The following is an 18,133-nucleotide window of genomic DNA, read 5'->3' as shown; positions in this document are numbered from 1 at the left end:
AAATGAAAAGGGTCCCAGGCTATCAGGTTTTACTGGAGTACAAAACGCGATAGCCTCGTAGATTGATAATTCAATTTAGTCTACTTTCTCTCTGGGATACATCCCGGTTTAATTAAGTGGTAACTCCACGATTAGTTTTTCTGTGAGCAAGGAATGATCAATGTAAATGACACCAGCCTCACTCCCTACCCTTACCTGGCTGGGAATGACATTGTCACCTCCGAATCCACAGGCGCAAACCACATAAATCTTTCGATGAGACTTTGCTCCTTACTTTGTTCTGTTAATTTGAGCACTCCCCTTGACCTTGCGTTGTGCCATGGTGCATGTGGACACGTGTTTTTGTAAGGGGCGGCTCCTAGAACGTTAGTTCAACTCCACCTCACATCACTACAAATGGGCCAAATATGTGTATTATGTGTGCGTTCTGTTACTGATGTTTGTTTTTTAGGAGCATTAGCAACTAAGGCCATATTGCTCCGGGGATGCCGCCTCCGTAGCCAGGTGGGAAGGAGCAGCAGTGCGTAGCACACGCTTCTTGATCAGACCGGGGTTCAAGCCCGTCACCACCAAATACGGAGGATGCGGAAAGGTCAGGGAATGACCACCGCATATCCCGGAGCAATATGGCCTTAGTTGCTAATGCTCCTAAAAACCAAATAACAACAAGCTCCGGGGATATGCGGTGATCGTTTCCTGACCTTTCCGCATCCTCCGTATTTGTTGGTGACGGGCTCGAACCCCAGTGGAATCAAGAAGCGTGTGCTACGAACTGCTGCTCCTGCCCACCTGGATACGGAGGCGCCCTGTTATGTTCTGGCCACTTGGCTACCCAGAAGCATCAGTCACCTGGACAGATGATTCTGGGTACTCGTACACACCACGGGAAGGTGGACCAGTTCCAATAGAGCACTTGATGCCCTCAATACGAGACTCTGGCCCACCTGATGTTGCCCAAAAGTGGGCCAGATTCCTCTAGGGGCCCATTCCAGAGGAGACAGAGAGAAAAAAAAGTGATGTCACTGTACAACGCGAAACAATAAAAAATAATAAATAAATAAATAAAACAGTGTGACAGCAACCCTGAAGAACGCAGTAAGAAAAGAGAGGAAAAAAAAAACCCATGTGACAGCCACACCGAAGAACGCAAAGAGAAAAGAAGAGATGGGAAGAAAAAAAAAAAAAAACTTTAAATTTTCTCGTGGTGCAAAAAAAAAAAAAAAGTGATATTACTGTAGAACACGAAACAACAAAACAAAAAAAAAATGAAAAAAAAAATGAAAAAAAAAATAAACAATGTGATAGCAACCCTTAGGAATGCAAAAAGAAAAGAGAGGGGGGGGGAGAACCATGTCACAGCCGCACTGACTGTAGAACGCGAAGAGAAAAGAAGAGATGCGAAGAAATAAAAAAAAAAAAAAAGAGAGAGAGTGTTTTCCGTCCTGCACACAAGCCGCAGAAACAAAAGCTCCACAGCGGGGGGGGGGGGGATACATTGTACATTGTTTGTTTGTTATTTGGTTTGTAGGAGCATTAGCAACTAAGGCCATATTGCTCCGGGGATATGCGGTGGTCATTCCCTGACCTTTCCGCATCTTCCATATTTGGTGGTAGGAGGGAATACACGGTCGGTTTCAGTTCACTGCTGCGTCATCGACATTGGCCACCGGGGGCCTGTTCATCCTTCGTCTGCGCTTAAAGACTGCACATCTACACTTAAAGACTTAAAGACAGCTGTGCAGGGAAGCTGCTAGGATTCAGTAGGAAGAGCTCTAGATGCTCGCCAGACATCAGCTGACAAGGTTGTGTCCCAGATCCGCATACATAATGCACTCAAACCAGTTCTCTTTGGTTCCACAATGGCAGAGATCTGTTGGGTGGAGACCCAGATGGTGTAATTCACGGATCCGTGTCCGGTAATTACGTATGACGTTTCTAGTGAAGGGGTAAACCAAGACTGTACAGATTTAGTAGCAGCGTAGGTTACATCAGGTAGGAATCTTCTTGTGACAATGCCCAGTGTTCAGTTATCCCATCGAGTATGCCAAATGTTCAAGAGCTCGTTGTAGCCTCTCCGCGGGTCATCTCAGCCTTGGGGTCAGCATCCAGATTAACCTCAATGTCGAGGATCCTTGTTGGGATATTTCTCGTAATTGGGAAGCACAACCAACGGAAGATGACAAATAGATCGAGCGATGATCTGAATGGCAGGAGTGAAGCCCGTTCTACACACTCGGCAGATTGCCATTAACATTGACCTCTGCATGGTTCCAAGCTTGTCTCGCATCTTTACAAGAGTTACCCGATGGAACCAGGCTCCGGCTGCAAAGGTCACAATTCGTAAAAATACTACGTTGTAATACAACCAAAGGGACATTTTGGAGAGTCCCCAATCATTTTTAGAGATGCGTATGATGGTTACCGAGAATCTCTTAATTTTGTTTCTTCGATGAACAAGATGTAGGAGAAAGCTGAGTTTGTGGTCAATAATCACCCCAAGTACCTTGGTTTCGGTGACGATTGGCAGTTGAGCATTAAATATCATTACTGCGGTGGGCGCTGAGATCCAGTCTGTTCTTGAATAGCATCATTTTAGTTATTGTTGGGTTGATATGCAACTTATTAAGTGCGGCCCAAGTTGAGAGATCGTCGAGGACCTGGTTTGCGTTTTCTTCGATGGCCTTCCGTGAATGCCCTGACACCACCACTGTGAGATCATCAGCGAAGGCCACAATTTTCGCATTCCTGAAGGTGTGGGAGAACCAGTCTTGGAGAACTATATTCCAAATGAGGGGTCCCAGGACTGACCCTTGAGGACAACCTCGATTTACTGATCTGGTGACTTGCTGGAATTTTGACTTGTGAATAACTGCTCGGTCGGAAAAATAATTCTGGAAGAGGCTGTATAATTGCCTAGGGCGAGCGGTAGTTCGAAGGCGTGCCAAGGCACTATCCCACCAGATGGTGTTGAAGGCTCCCTCGAATGATGCATTTTTTTTCCATTTATTAAAATACAACTGTATATTTATTCTCAAGATACATATTAATCAATTTATATACAAGATTTATATACAAAATTTATATGCCTACTCTTATATATGATGTGGCCAGGGCCGTGCCATGCTATGATACACAGAGGCGGCCGCATCAGGTGGCACCGTAAGGGGACGGCATAAGGAGCGAAATCAAAATACAATTTGAACCATTAAGGGGCGGCATTTCGAAGACTTGCATCATACTGAGAAAATCTACCGCACGGCCCTGGCTGTGCCCCTTGTGTACATATGCATGTGTGTGTGTGTGTGTCCTGGTATGAAGGGTGGATCCTAGACATAAGCCCATCTCCACCTATTACTCCTGTAATAGATCAGAACCTCTGCAAAACAGGCTTAAAAAAACAGTGTTATGTCAGGCCATTTCGTCAACCAGGGACTAACCAACACTTGTGCTATAATGTGCTATAATGCAGAAATCCCACCATATGCCTAGATTTGTGCATTATAGCACCTATCGGATGTAGTGCTATAGTGGTATGTGCCAGCAATCCTGGCTCCAAGGCTGCCCAGACTTGGAGGCCAGCGAATGATGCAGCATCTCGCAAAACGGCTTCCCTGCACCTTCCTGAGCCACTCCATTGACCCTACAGGAAACCTGAAAAGAGAGAAAACAAAACCTGAAAAGAGAGAAAACAAAACTCACCACCCAACCTCCATCTCACATAATGTACAAATGTGAAAACTATGAGGATCTCCGCTGCCTCCTGACCACAAAACTGACTTACTTCCCTCGTGACAGGGAATCAAACCTGTTGGACTCGCAAGAGGAGTATAAGGAGTTGACAAAATTCGCCCAGGGACTGTACACGCGAAGGAGGACACATTGCTATCTACAGGGATCAAGAAGAGACACCACGACAAAACTAACCATTCTTGGATCCAACAAAACTGGCTCTCACCCAAATACAAGACTTTCCTTTGGGACTAGTATTAGTATTAGTAAGGGCCGCATGGTGCAAGAAAGCCTATGGCTTATGCTGCACAGCGAAAAAAAAAAAAAAAACCGGAATAAAACAATAATAAAAAAAAAAATAAATAAATAATAATAATTAATAAAAGGAAATTAAACCTATCATCCTATGCGCTTCCCTCACCCGAAGGTATTATCCAGATGACCTTTGAATTTCCCCAAACTGTCGGCCTCTACCACCCATGAAGGCAACTTATTCCACTAATTTATAACTCGCTAGCTAAAATAAAACTTCCTGCAGTCCAATCTAAACATTTCCCCCTGTAACTTGAATTTATGTCCCCTAGTTCTAGCATCATTTATAATCTTGAAAATTTTGTCCTCATTCATTTTACTGATGCCTCTCGGAGTCTTAAACACCTCAATCCAATCTCCTCCAAGGTATCCACACTCTGCAACCCACATATTCGAAGTCTTTCTTCATAAGGACGCCCTTTTGCCGATCTCACCAGAGGAGTTACCCGTCTTTGCACCCTTTTAAGAAGCTCGATTTCTTTCTTTAGGTGCGGGCTCCATACTTGAACACAGTATTCCAAGTGTGGTCTAACATAAGCCTTATATAATGGGATTATCACGTCCCTATCTCTACTTCATCGATAGGACACCATGGGCCTTCCTTGCAACCTGTTTACAATGCTCAGAGAATTTCATGTCTGACCGTATCGTAACACCCAAGTCCCTTTCCTCCAGTATATATATATAATCTTTATTGTATACAAACATGGTATATACAATAGACCCTTCACAGCAGTAATGCCAGGGGTTTTACATTGGCTGGTGGACAATAATAGCCTTGGGGAGACGGGGCCCACATCGAAGTTCGGGCTCATCCCCCAGAGCCAACAATAAAATAGAATCAGTGTCAGATTGTTTACAGGATATATGCTTTTGACAGTATTTACAATGAAATAATAAAGATATTCGTATTTACATTATGTTATATTAATATTTATATTCATAAAGACATCGTGCTTTGAATATTATGTACAACACATTGGGCATTATTATGCTGCCCTTATTAATGTGCACTTTGCCTGGCCAAGGTCAGGCTCTTAAGGATCTGTCTTCGGTACCTCCGATCCTTCACAAACCTACAGAGGTCGCCGTCAATTGAAACGATTGTGGGAAGCATCTCCTTGGGGAGAAAGCGGTCACTGAGCGATAGTCTGTTATAGTGAGCTGTGAGCATGGGAGCTGACCTCAGTCCGGGTAGAGGGATCCTCCAGCCACACAGTTCCCAGATGCTTGGCTCCGAGACCATTCCGGTTGTCATCTTAACAGTGAAAACGAGGCGTTTTTCTAATACAAGATCTGGAAGTCGGGCAAAGTGAAGTGACGTCGCCATCGCAGTTGTCCTTTGCTGGGGTGGACGACGATGTTTTTGCGTGATCCAACGAAGGAGCCAGTATTCGGCGGAGTACACGCGCTTGATGTTGGTAGGGGCCGCGGACCCCCAAATTTCCGAGGCATACAGTACGACGGAGTATACTGAGGTGTATACGTACCGACGAGTCACATCCAGATCCCTAACGTGGAGCAGTTGTTGTTTTGTGGTCCAGCGCATTTGACAAAATTTTGCTATGAGCTTGTCAATGTGGGGGTTGAAGCTCAGTTTATAGTCGAACACGACGCCCAAGTCTGTATGCATCTTGACCGCTGGGAAGGGAATGCCGTCTAGTGAAGCTTGGATTTCAGTGGGTTGGTGCTTCAGAGAAAAGACCATTTGGGCTGATTTGGCGGGGTTAATGAGGAGGACAAATTGATGGAGATAGGATCCTAGGTTATGTAACTTTTCACAGATCTTTTTATTGATGTTTGAGAGATGTTCGCCGGGGTTAATCTGAGTATATATTTTAATATCATCGGCATAGCAGAGTATGTCTTCTCTCTGTTGCACAAACGGAATAATAATTGCGGTGAATAATGCTCCGGAGAGAACTCCACCTTGGGGAACTCCCGCAGTGATCTTTCTCCAGATTGTGTGTTGATCCACTTTGAGAAGAATGGTTCTGTCAGAGAGCAGGGCTGTGATAAACCACAACATGTCACCTTTTATGTAGAAGTAGTTTTCTAGGAGGTGAACAAGTGAGGGGATACTGATGGAGTCGAAGGCAGCTTCCAGGTCGATGTAGGTGACAGAAAGCTCTGCTTTCGCTTCTAGTGCACTGAGAATGGTGTTGGTTAACGATGTTAAATTGGTGACTGTGGATCTACCTGGAATTCCATAGTGAATCTGGGGGGGTTTGTGAGGCATGATTTGATTGATGATGGTGGAAAGTAATGTCTTCTCCATGAGCTTCAAGAGGCTGGAAGAATGAGAGATTGGCCTGAACTGTTTAATGAGGGTTGCAGATTGGCATTTAGGGTGTGGCCTCACAGTATATCTGTTCCAGAGAGGGGGAAAGTATTGCTGCGTTAATACACGGTTAAAAATTGATAGTAGAGGACCGATTATAAACGAGCTAAGACATTTAATCATGAATTGTGGCACAAGATCGGGGCCTGCAGTTGCAGTGGGTGGCAATCCATTTATAGCAGTTATAAGCTGCTTCCTGGTGATGCGAACGGTGGCGAGCATATCAGTAGGGACGTCGTTGATGGGTAAGTTGCCTAGGTGCATCGGGGCCACATTGTTTGAGAACCGTGCAATGTGGTCCATCCACAGTTCAAGGTCCAGTGCTTTAGGGATTCCTGTGTGCTGAGAGTCATAAAACGATTTGCCTTTTCGTAGGGTTGAATTTAAATGCTTTTTAATTGCAAATATTTTCTGACGGTTGAAAACTGCCCGGGCTCTGGAGAAGGCAATACGATCTTGTATAGCGCCTGATTCTTTCCATCTCTTATGCAGATTTTGTTTTTGTTGAAAGCTGTTGTTCAGTGCTGGTGTCCACCAAGCTCTCGAACGGGGAGTGATGCAGACAGTCTTTGTAGCACCATAACTTGCAATGGTTCGAATCCATCTGGTCATGAGGTCCACAGCTAGCTCGAGATCACAATTATTGAGAGCCTCCCAAGGTATCGAGGATGCAGCTTCTAGACATCGTGGTGGATCAATGAATTTGGGTGCTGTGATGTCTTTTTTCTTTTTTGGGCCTTGGATATCAAAGTTAGGTGCGGCTAAGTGCAGGAGTATGGCAATGGGTTCGTGATCGGATTGAAATAGGTTTTGAGGACTGTCTTCGAGGTCGCATGGTGCTGAAGAGAACATTAGATCCAAGAGAGTAGATCCTCTCGTGGGGTGGCAATTAAGTAGGCCGATGCCCAGTGAATCCATTCTTCTAATGAGTTTCCTACTAAGATGTGTGAGAGTAGGTGGAAGATTGAAATCTCCACAAATAATGTGCTTAGCAGAGGCATGGAGGTGATTTACCAGCCAGTGGATCGCATCTTCAATGATGTCACTGTTTGGGCCTGGTGGAATATATACTGTTGCTATGTCTATCAGGTTGGCATTGAGCTTGAGGGATACCATAGCGGCTTCAAATGCAAGGGATTGGGTTACTACAGAATGTGCCAATGAGAAGATAGTGGTATTATAGAATATTGCGACTCCCCCACCTCTACGATCCTCTCTGGAGGAACTGAGCATCTGGTACCCAGCCTGAGGAGCACAGGCAAGGGAGTCCCGCCCGTTCCCAAGCCACGTTTCGGCAATGCAGAGAATATCAAAGGTTTTAGAGAGGAGAAGCTGTTCGACAGTGTCTAGCTTGTTACAAATACTCCTTGCATTTTGATAGACAATTCGAATGGTGGTAGCCATAGTAACTGGAGTTAGTACAGGTGGCTGGTCTCTTTTTACGGTTCGCACTGGTCTACTGTGCATTGCCATGTGTACAGGGATATTCTTTACAGGTCTGAAGCTCTGGGGATTATCATTATAATCTGCTGAGAGTTGGATTGAATGATATGTGGACAGTTTGTTTCCTATGGTAAGTTTGTTCTCAGTGAAGTTATTTGATTTCTCATGCGTTTTGTTGGCTTGGGAGCTTGGTAGCTTTAATTGCTATTGCGTTTGATGTAGATGGTTTATTGCGGTTCTTGGCTTCTGATCTAGGAAGGGTTTGATGAGGGTTCCAGGGGGCCATAGCCTTGGATCCAGTACGAAGCTCATCTTCTCTGGGTGGCAGGTAAGGATGAAAGAGGCATAAGTTGGATACCTGGTTCTTCTCTGTCTCACATCAATATTCATCCCATGTACTTCTGTAAACATGGCCTTAATGCTGTCTGGTTTAGTAGTCGGTTCCAGTCGAGATATAAAGATTCGACCACGAGTCTGAACTGCTGTGATATTGTACGAATTAGCACGAATACCCTTAGAGGAAAGTTCTGTGGCATCTCTATTGCCGTGTAGTCTTCCATGTTCCATGTTCTGATATGTTGAATATGTCATCCGGGTTTCTTTTGAGTGAACATGTTGGTCGGTGAGAGATGCCAGGGAATAGAGGCTGCCTATGTGGCCTGCTGGTGGGATCTTTTGGTTATTCTCAGCATCTTTTTTGCCGGTGACTACTTCTGCAAATGTGGGTCTTGTTGTACCCTTTCCAGTATGGATTGTCTCCTTTAACCTTTTAGATTTAGTAGTATTTTGGGTCGGTATTGTGGAGAGGGCCACCTGAGAGGTCTTTGCGTGGCTTCCCCCAGTGTTGTTAGATGCAGGTTTGGGTGAGTTACTGTCATTCAGCCCTGTGTCTCTGCTATTAAGCTGATTATTATCTCCTTGTGTTATAGCTACCATTGGGCTAAGGGTGACAGGCATATGAGGCATTGCATTATACAAAAATTGGGGAGTATAATTCCTTTTAGCGTTGGAATCATGTATCAATTCTACTTCTTGTGGCTTGTTTTCAGAGGTTCCCAGAGCCACGTTGTTGGATATACTATTTTCATTGGGAAAAAATAAGGTTGTTAGTTCACGCACTTGATTGGTTAGGAGACCTATTTCTTGTTTCATGTCATTGTTCTGTACACGAAGCTGCCGGTTCTCTTCAGATAAATTCTGCAGACTGTCAGAGATTGATGTGAATTTCCACATTATGTTTTCCAGAAATTCTGCAGTTTGCATGTGGAACAATTTCATGTGTTCTGTACAGATGCCATCAATGTATTTCAGGAACCTGTTTTGCTCATCATTAAGGAGGGCACTTTCCCCTTGGTTTTCTTTCCTGCATTCCACAGGATTTTCATGTGTCGCGATGATTGGTTGTTGACTGCAGACCTCTGGGTCCATTTCACACTGCGGGTTAACCGCTACTGAGTCAGTTTGACTTGCAGCGTGAGTCTGACTAAAGCTTGATGTTTGGACGTTTGTTTGGTTATTTTCGACCTCCGTATCATTCTGGATATCCACATATTCCGTTGCATTTGTCATTTGTCCTTTACTTTCTTTGCAGAATGGGCAAATGTACTTTTGACGTCGCTGCTTGTTGAACCGCTTGATATCGCATTTGGTACAGGCCGCGCAGTAAAATTGCCGACATGACGTACATTGGATTACTGCTTCCTGATGATCCACTTTACAACGGAAGCATGTGGGGGGGCTTGTCGAAATTTCTGATTCTGCCATTCTTTGCCTTTAGGTTGAAATTTGTCCGACTAATTACTTTTCTGCGAAGAATTAAAACCGTTTGTATTTTAGGCGTTCTCTTGACGATGGTTTGCCTGTGGGGGTCGGAATAAGGATTAGTATTCTTACAACCACTGTATTTCTGCTGAGAGGGGAGGTTTTAAAGCTGAAAGGATAGGAGAGTTTAACGTACCCTGCGGGTTCAGCAGCGCAGGACTTTGTGACTTCTCAAGGTTGACCACGATGTCGTCATATGCCTTTAGGGCACTATTGTTTGCTGGCTGTATACGGGTTAGAACTAATATAATGGAAGCAATAGCATAAAAAAGTATAAAACATGAAGTACCTGTTTGTTTGATGATGGTGATGATGGCTCATCCGTGTTGGGCGGAAGAAGAGGAATCTATTGGTACTTGAATCATGCTGTACGGTCAAGGATAAGTAACTAAAACTTGCTATCTATGAAGAGCATAACCGAACACGACATACATCAACTCGCGCAAGCGCACCATTAGTCCATCTTGACTGCCAAGTCTTCATTAAGTGTTGTGTCAGCTGCTTTTCTCTTTCCCTTGGTATTGTTGGCAGGATCAGTTGTGAATCCAAGGCATGTGGTGGTACTGGGTTTAGTTGAACTCCACCAAGTGAATAAGTTTTTTTGGGATTACTGTTTCCCAGGTGTAATACCTAAGACTTTGTCGGATTAAAGCATAGCTGCCATTTTTCTGACCATTCCTGAAGTCTATCTAGGTCTCTCTGAAGAAGCTCAGCTTGGCAGTGATCATTAACTACTCTACCAATTTTAACATCATCTGCAAATTTAGACATCACGCCGCCTATCTCTTCATCGATGTCGTTTATGAAAATTAAAACAGTGGTCATAATACTGATCCTTGGGGAACCCCACTTCTTACATCAACCCAATCTGAGGAATAGTCATTTATCACAACCCTCTGCCTCCTGCCCTGAAGCCAACCTGCAATCCATCTAAGGATTTTCGCAGTGATTCCACCTGTCCTAGCTTATGAAGCAACCGCTCATGTGGGACTGACTGAGTCAAAAGCTTTGCTGAAATCTAAATAATCAATGTCGAGATTATTGCCTAAATCCAGCTCGTGAGTGACCCTTTCGAAATAGCGAACCAGATTTGTTAAACATGATTTTCCCTTTACAAAACCATGCTGAGTATCCTTGACAATTTCAATTCGATCCAAATGATCCTGAATTCCACCCTTGATCATTGCCTCCATGATTTTCCCTACCTCTGAAGTCAGACTGACAGGTCGATAATTTCCCACTTCACTTTTAGAGCCACCCTTATGTATGGGAGATACATTTGCACTTTTCCAATCCAACGTAATCTCCCCATTGTGTAGTGATGCTCGCATAATTAGCCTCAATGTTTCAATGCACTCGCTTGCCGCCTCCCTTAAGATTATAGGGTTATGCCATCAACTCCAGGAGCCTTATCGGTCTGTAGGCTCGAAAGTGTTTTCATTAAATAATCTCGCGAAATTTCAATATCATTAATTACATATTTTTCAACTTCGCTCCCACAATTTCCCATTGCCACAAAAGGTTTTTCTTCTGTAAATATCGATGCACAATAACTGTTGAGTTCATCTGCAACGGCAGCTGGTGCATTTAACAGTATATTTCCTTTCCCTTACGTAAAGGTCCGATCTGGTTTGTCCTGCTCTTCTTGGCATTTATATATGTGAAGAATTCTTTATCCCCCCCGTCTTTGCTCTGTTTACTAGTGATTTCTCATAAACTGCCTTTGCCTGTCGAACCTTTTCTGTGGCTCTATTACACATCACCTTGTAGCTGTTATAGGCTTCAGTACTTTTTATTGCTCTGTAACCTTTCCATGCCACCTTTTTCTGCTCAAGTAATGTGGCAACTTCACTATTCATCCAACTTGGAACCCTCCTCGTGGAGTATTTTTTTAATGGTATATACGCATTCAAGGCATCTGTGATTAATGTTTTAAAAGCGTACCACAGTTCAATTGTATTCATTCTCTGCGCGATATCTACCCAGTTAATAGAGGCCATGTAGTACCTTAAGGCATCGTAATTTCCTTTTCTGAAATTAAAACCCATTCCTTTGCCTTTTACTTCTGCTACCTCTCTCGTCATCATCCACCGTAGAACTCCGTGATCACTTCCTGCTACTGGTTCCTCTACTGTCAGCCCTGTTATGTCATCTGATTCATGTGTGATGATGAAGTCTAGGATATTCTTTTCTCTAGTACTTTCCCTGACATGTTGATACAAATAACAGTCATCTAGTTGATTTAAAAATTTTGTTCCCCATGTCGAGTTTCCTTCCCATTTACTCCAATCAATTAGAGGCAAATTGAAATCACCCATAATAAGGCATTGACGCTTACTTGCCCATTGACGCTGACTAAACTAGCATAATAAAGGACTCGCAGGACCCGACCCAAGGTAGCGAAGGAACCCGCTCAAGATTAATACCACGGACCTGAGAAACCGCAGGCGGACTCCAAACACCGGACTGCGTGGGATAAATCCCATATAATTGGTCTGATCCCTGCTGGGATCAGACTGGGACAACCGGACAGATCGCAACTGTGCTGTGAAATGCTATTTGGCGATCTGAATAGGGTGCTCTAAACCTATTCACTTTTAATTAACAACTCCTGGCAGGGGGGAGACATTTTTTTCTCCCTCCCTTGCATGGCCCTTTTCCTCCATTCCCCAGGCGGGAGGGAGAGGTGACTTCTGGTCTCCTCCCCCCTCGTGCCCTTCTCTTCCCTCTGGTGAGGCATGGGCCTGCTTTATTGATTTGGGGGTCATCTTCTCTATGGACCGGGCGCCTCCGCAGCCAGGTGGGAAGGAGCAGCAGTGCGTAGCACATGCTTCTTGATTAGACCGGGGTTCGAGCCTGTCACCACCAAATATGGAGGATGCGGAAAGGTCATTCAGGGAATGACCACGGGATATTATATCCCGGAGCAATATGACCTTAGTTGCTAATGCTCCTAAAAACCAAATAACAAACAAACTCTATGGACCCCTTATCTATGGCTTTTCTCCCAGCCTTCAATCTCCACATCCCTTTCTCTAACTTACAATTACTAGTATCTGAACCATTGTTAAATTTCTTGAGCCCTACACCCAAAAACTTAACATTAATTTGCATAACTAGTACTCCTTTTGGATGACCCCTATCTATAACGGATTTTTTTTTTTAGGTCCTAGCCACTGAAATCTCAGGAAATTAGGTGGCAGGACCTCCCAGAGTAAATAACTATAATAGTGGTATACCTGGTCTGCCTCCACGGGGCGGAGTGTGGACAACGTTGGGTCCCATTAGGGGCCCAGCAGCTAAATAACCAGAGGAACAACGGTACACGACAGTACACGTGTACAAAATCCATACACTTTTGAACCTTTGGCATTGACAGTGTTCTGTTTCATACACACAACGTATAGCACGTGGAGATGGGGGAAGCCCCTGGTCATGTTTTGACACACTCTACACTCTAATCTAAATTTTGGGTATATTTTAATTCTGGGTTGTTTTGATTTATACTGTTTTGTATTGATTCTATAACTGTCAGCGTTGTCACCATTATTTAAGGTCTGTGTGCCCAGTGGGTGACATGTTTGTATGCAAATAAATAAATAACATAAAGTACGATAATTTCTTCCGAATAACGGAGTCAAAGAAGTACTGTTGAGCACTGTTAGAGATCAATAGTTTGCCATCTTATTTTTTTGAATTATTTTTTTTTTTTTTTTTGGGTTGCAGTAATAAATGCCCTTTTGGAGAGAGAGAAAGAGAGAGATAGGTAAACTGCTTATTGAACAGATCTGCAAAGGGTTGCGCTAATTGTTTGTAATATTATTACATAGGACTGAGGGCTGGCCGAAATCACTACGAAACTGTGCAGCGTCATAGTTTTGGCAGATGGAGAAGAATCCCGCTTCCTTTGCATCATTCAGCCATTGCAATACTGAAACTAACCCAGTTATTGGGGAACGATACCACTTCGCAATAACCCTTTTGACCTCACACGAAGGACTAATCGTGGCGAAGTGCTTCGCATCGCGGGTCCAGCCAACGATCCGCACAATGAACTGCTTCGTAGATTGCGGAAGTCGTTGATGAGCGATCGATACGAGCAACCCAACTTTCCGAGTTCGGTGTCATCTAAAATTTCCCAGACTCGATCAAATGGTGCTCAGCGCGCCTTTCTAATTGCGCTCTGTGTGCGTGTGTGTGTTAGACTCTTTTTATTTATTCCATTTGAGACCATGTGACACGACAAGGTGCCAGCCATATTTACTTCAGTTGCGGTTCAATTATCAATTGCATTTCAATGATAAGGTTACCAAACTGAAAAGATTAACAGGCCGCGTAACAATGGAATAAAACAGGGGATTTGGTGCGAAGTTATAAAAATTGAGAAAAAGAAGAGAAGCAGATCGTGACGAAATGACAAAATAATTCGTGAGGACCCGATGCAGTTCTTATGAAAAAGTCCATCATCCAGTCAAAAATCCATCGCAGGAAGCGACTATTTATTATTATTATTATTAGCAGCTACAAAACAGCAATGAAACAAGCGTGAGGGTGCAGCTACAAAGCATCATTGCACAGCTCCAAGCTGAACCTCGGAGGATAAATTTCCAAAGTAAATGTACATAAAGAGAACAGGAAATTTAAATCTACTCGTGACAAATCCAAGGAGAAGACAGTTCTCATGCTGGATAGGCCTTTGAACCCGGCTGCGGAAACGGGCCGCAGTGCAGTGAGTTCCCACTGTGTTACGATTGAATCATCAAAAAGAAGGTTTAGTGTTCATTAAAACGGACACCCTCCTAGCGAATTTTTTTTTTTTTTATTATCTGTTTATTTCCATAAGGAAACCACCCCGGGACGGCAAAGTGCCAGGAGAATCTTGCTATACTATGGGGAGGGGGTGTACGCATGAGCAAACAAAAGAGTAATAATAAAAATAAAACATTTAATAACAGAAAAAAAGGATAAGGAAAAGAATAAGATGTGGTTGGGGTTTCTTTCTCTGAAGAAACCACTCACTGATGGTGGGTTTTTCTTTCTTTTTCAGATTGCAACAAGTCCCTCTTCGGCGACGTCGGCACGAAATATCCTCTGCGCATCTCCGAGCCTTTCCAGCGGAATTTGCCTTTTCTGTGCACGATGACCTTCTCTGCGGGCGGCAAAGATTACGGGGATATCGTGGAGTTGACCTTTCTGTCCTTTCAGATCGGAGCTTTGAACTTAGGAAGGTGAGTATGCGTAATTTGAACACGTTTCTTTAAAGGGGGGGGGGGATTCCGGTCATCTCCCTGACACTTAAATTAAGCCTTTCCTTACAGATAGCACTTCGGATAACTCCCCTGAATAGCCGATCCCCTCTGATTGGACGCTCGGTGAGGCGAGGACTCTCATCGATTTCCGATATGCTTCGATGTGCGCATAGAAAGGTTTATTAGCTCTGTGGGTAGCTAATGAGGGGCATTAAGCGAAGGAGGGGTCTTACCGGACGGAAACTGCTCAGTTTAAATAATCACGAAATAGGCCCGTTGAAACAGTAATGGGTGTCATTATGTGTGATGCCGGCCCTGCTGGTATTCGCCGTTGCCGTAATGCAAAGAGAAAGGCAATCAGTCAGCTGCCGATGACGGATCCTCTTCCTCCCCCATCCCTTCACCACAACCCTACCTACGGTAAACATAATCGGGAGCTTAAATCGGCAATTTCGTTCCCCACCCCGTTTTCGCTGTGTTGGTAACGACCGGCCTGGCAGTCCTGCGTCGTGCCTTTGACAGAGTGTGCTTTTACTGCGCGTGTTGTCTCAATTTACTTAAAGCGTTCAGAATTGATGGAGGGAGACATTTGTTCGTTATTTTCTGAGAGAGACGCGCACCCGCTGGGGCTGTTCCCGTTTAGTACGCCGAGGAGGAACATCCTGTGGGGTGTTCCTCCTCGGCGACAAAGGTGGACGTCCGCTGTTTCTTTGTTATTTGGTTTTTAGGAGCATTAGCAACTAAGGTCATATTGCTCCGGGCATATGCGTGGTCATTCCCTGACCTTTCCGCATCCTCCGTATTCGGTGCTCACGGGCTCGAACCTCGGTCTAATCAAGACGCATGTACTCCTGCCCACTTAGGCGCCTTGACGTCTGCACTGCACAGAGGATTGGACATTTTTCTGTGTCACCGGCTCTCTCTTCAGCCGGATCTCATCAAGAGGTCCAAACGGTTTTCGTAGCATCCCCCCCGCCCAAATGTACAGTTCAAAGATAGAACCTTTTTAACATCTTTTAGACAGTCACTTGTTCGTTCATGGCCATAATTTTCGTGATCTATCTCGTCTTCTTTATTATTTTCTAAATTATTACTTCTTCCATTGTTTCCCGAGTCACTGTGATGTGCATCAGCGGTGGGGTGAGGGACCCCACCGCTGATGGTCAAGATGTATACAGACTTGGGAGTCGTCTTCGACTATAAACTGAGCTTCAACCCCCACATTGACAAGCTCATAGCAAAATTCTGTCAAATGCGCTGGACCACAAAACAACAACTGCTCCACGTTAGGGATCTGGATGTGACCCGTCGATACGTATACACCTCAGTATACTCCGTAGTACTGTATGCCTCGGAAATTTGGGGGTCCGCGGCCCCTACCAACATCAAGCGCGTGTACTCCGCCGAATACTGGCTCCTTCGTTGGATCACGCAAAAACATCGTCGTCCACCCCAGCAAAGGACAACTGCGATGGCGACGTCACTTCATTTTGCCCGACTTCCAGATCTTGTATTTGAAAAACGCCTCGTTCTCACTGTGAAGATGACAACCGGAATGGTCTCGGAGCCAAGCATCTGGGAACTGTGTGGCTGGAGAATCCCTCTACCCGGACTGAGGTCAGCTCCCACGCTCACAGCTCACTATAACAGACTATCGCTCAGTGACCGCTTTCTCCCCAGGGAGATGCTCCCCACAATCGTTTCAATTGACGGCGACCTCTGTAGGTTTGTGAAGGATCGGAGGTACCGAAGACAGATCCTTAAGAGCCTGGCCTTGGCCAGGCAAAGTGCACATTGATAAGGGCAGCATAATAATAATGCCCAATATATTGTAAATAATGTTCAAAGCACGATGTCTTTATGAATGTGTTGTAAATAAAGTCAACAATATCTTTATGAATATAAATATTAATATAACATAATGTAAATACGAATATCTTTATTATTTCATTGTAAATACTGTCAAAAGCATATATTCTGTAAATAATCTGACATTGATTCTATTTTATTGTTGGCTCTGGGGGACGAGCCCGAACTTCGACGTGGGCTCCCTTCCCCCAAAGCTATTGTCCACCAACCAATGTAAAACTCCTGGCATTGCTGCTGTGAAGGGTCTATTGTATATACCATGTTTGTATACAATAAAGATTAAAGATTAAAATTATGGCCATGAAGGAACAAGTGACTGTCTAAAAGATGTTAATGGGAAATACACCAGCAGAGAACTCGATTCTGACATTTTAAACGTCCTTGGTTGTGATACATGTCCCGAGGACTGTCTTCATGCAAATGTCAGCCCGCAGGCAAACCCACCTAAGGCCTTGGCTAATCAGTCAAACACCGCCTTTTTCAGTGGCACTAAACAAATGCTCAAAAGCGTAACAGATGAAGTATTTGGGGAATTTCTTAAACCTATTACAATCCAGGCCGAAGAATACATGCATAATCTAGAAGAAAAATTTCCTCGAATTTTCGAGTGCTTGTCCACCCTTCTCATTATCAACCAAGAACTCCGCGCACAGAACGAAGAAATAAAACAGGAAATTTGCTCGATAAGAGGCCAGATCACTGACCTGAAAAGCTGTATGATGCTGTGGGGTAGGCCAAATTACCAAACAATACCGCGAGTGCCTCAAACCTCGGAGCCTGAACGCGAAGAGCATGGCGCTATACTCCATAGAAGCGGACAGGATGCCCAAGCTCATGCCCCCTTCTCGGTTATTAATGCTGAACCATTAGTGGGACATAGACCAAAAGATGCCATATTAAATATCCCTCCCGTCATTCCCTATCGGCGAAACAGAGAAACTAGAGGATTAATCGAGCAACCACCGATGATAGATAATCATGAGCAACAGCCCCTGTTAGAATATATGCAACAAGGATCTAAGACCCCTACCCGAGCCTCCCATCCCCTTCACCACAGGATCTATCTTGCTCTTTCTCTCCGGCCATGTGTGAGGCTAATAGAGTGTGCCCTGAAAAGTATCCCAGGCTGACATATGCGGAAATAACATCAAACGGGAATACAAGGAAAACCTTATCCCAGAAGACTTATGAGAGAGAGCAGGATCAGAGTTTGGCGAAGGCTACCAACCGAAGAGCAACTTCCATAACAAATGTACGCAATAGCCAGATCGGGAATAATAACTCTTATCCCTCTACACAATCTCCGAACTACAATTTTAATGTAGATACAGCGCATACGAACCTCCCTACAGATGGCCAATTGGCAAGG

The 18,133-nt window shown here is 44.3% G+C and overlaps 1 protein-coding gene across 1 annotated transcript in view; it reads left to right on the top strand.

Annotated features, from left to right (window-relative positions):
• The window catches only part of LOC150076633 (uncharacterized), a 307,359-nt gene that overhangs the window by 176,894 nt on the left and 112,332 nt on the right, over nucleotides 1-18,133 (top strand). The window contains exon 3 of the mRNA XM_090386740.1: nucleotides 14,694-14,874. Within this exon, the coding sequence (XP_090242866.1) occupies nucleotides 14,694-14,874 (181 nt within the window). The remainder of the gene's footprint in view (nucleotides 1-14,693; nucleotides 14,875-18,133) is intronic.

Source organism: Mastigoproctus giganteus, chromosome 12, assembly GCF_048544385.1.
Source record: "Mastigoproctus giganteus isolate SK-2022 chromosome 12, ASM4854438v1, whole genome shotgun sequence".
NCBI classification, from domain to species: Eukaryota; Metazoa; Arthropoda; class Arachnida; order Uropygi; family Thelyphonidae; genus Mastigoproctus; species Mastigoproctus giganteus.
This window is presented reverse-complemented; position numbering and strand designations above follow the sequence as displayed.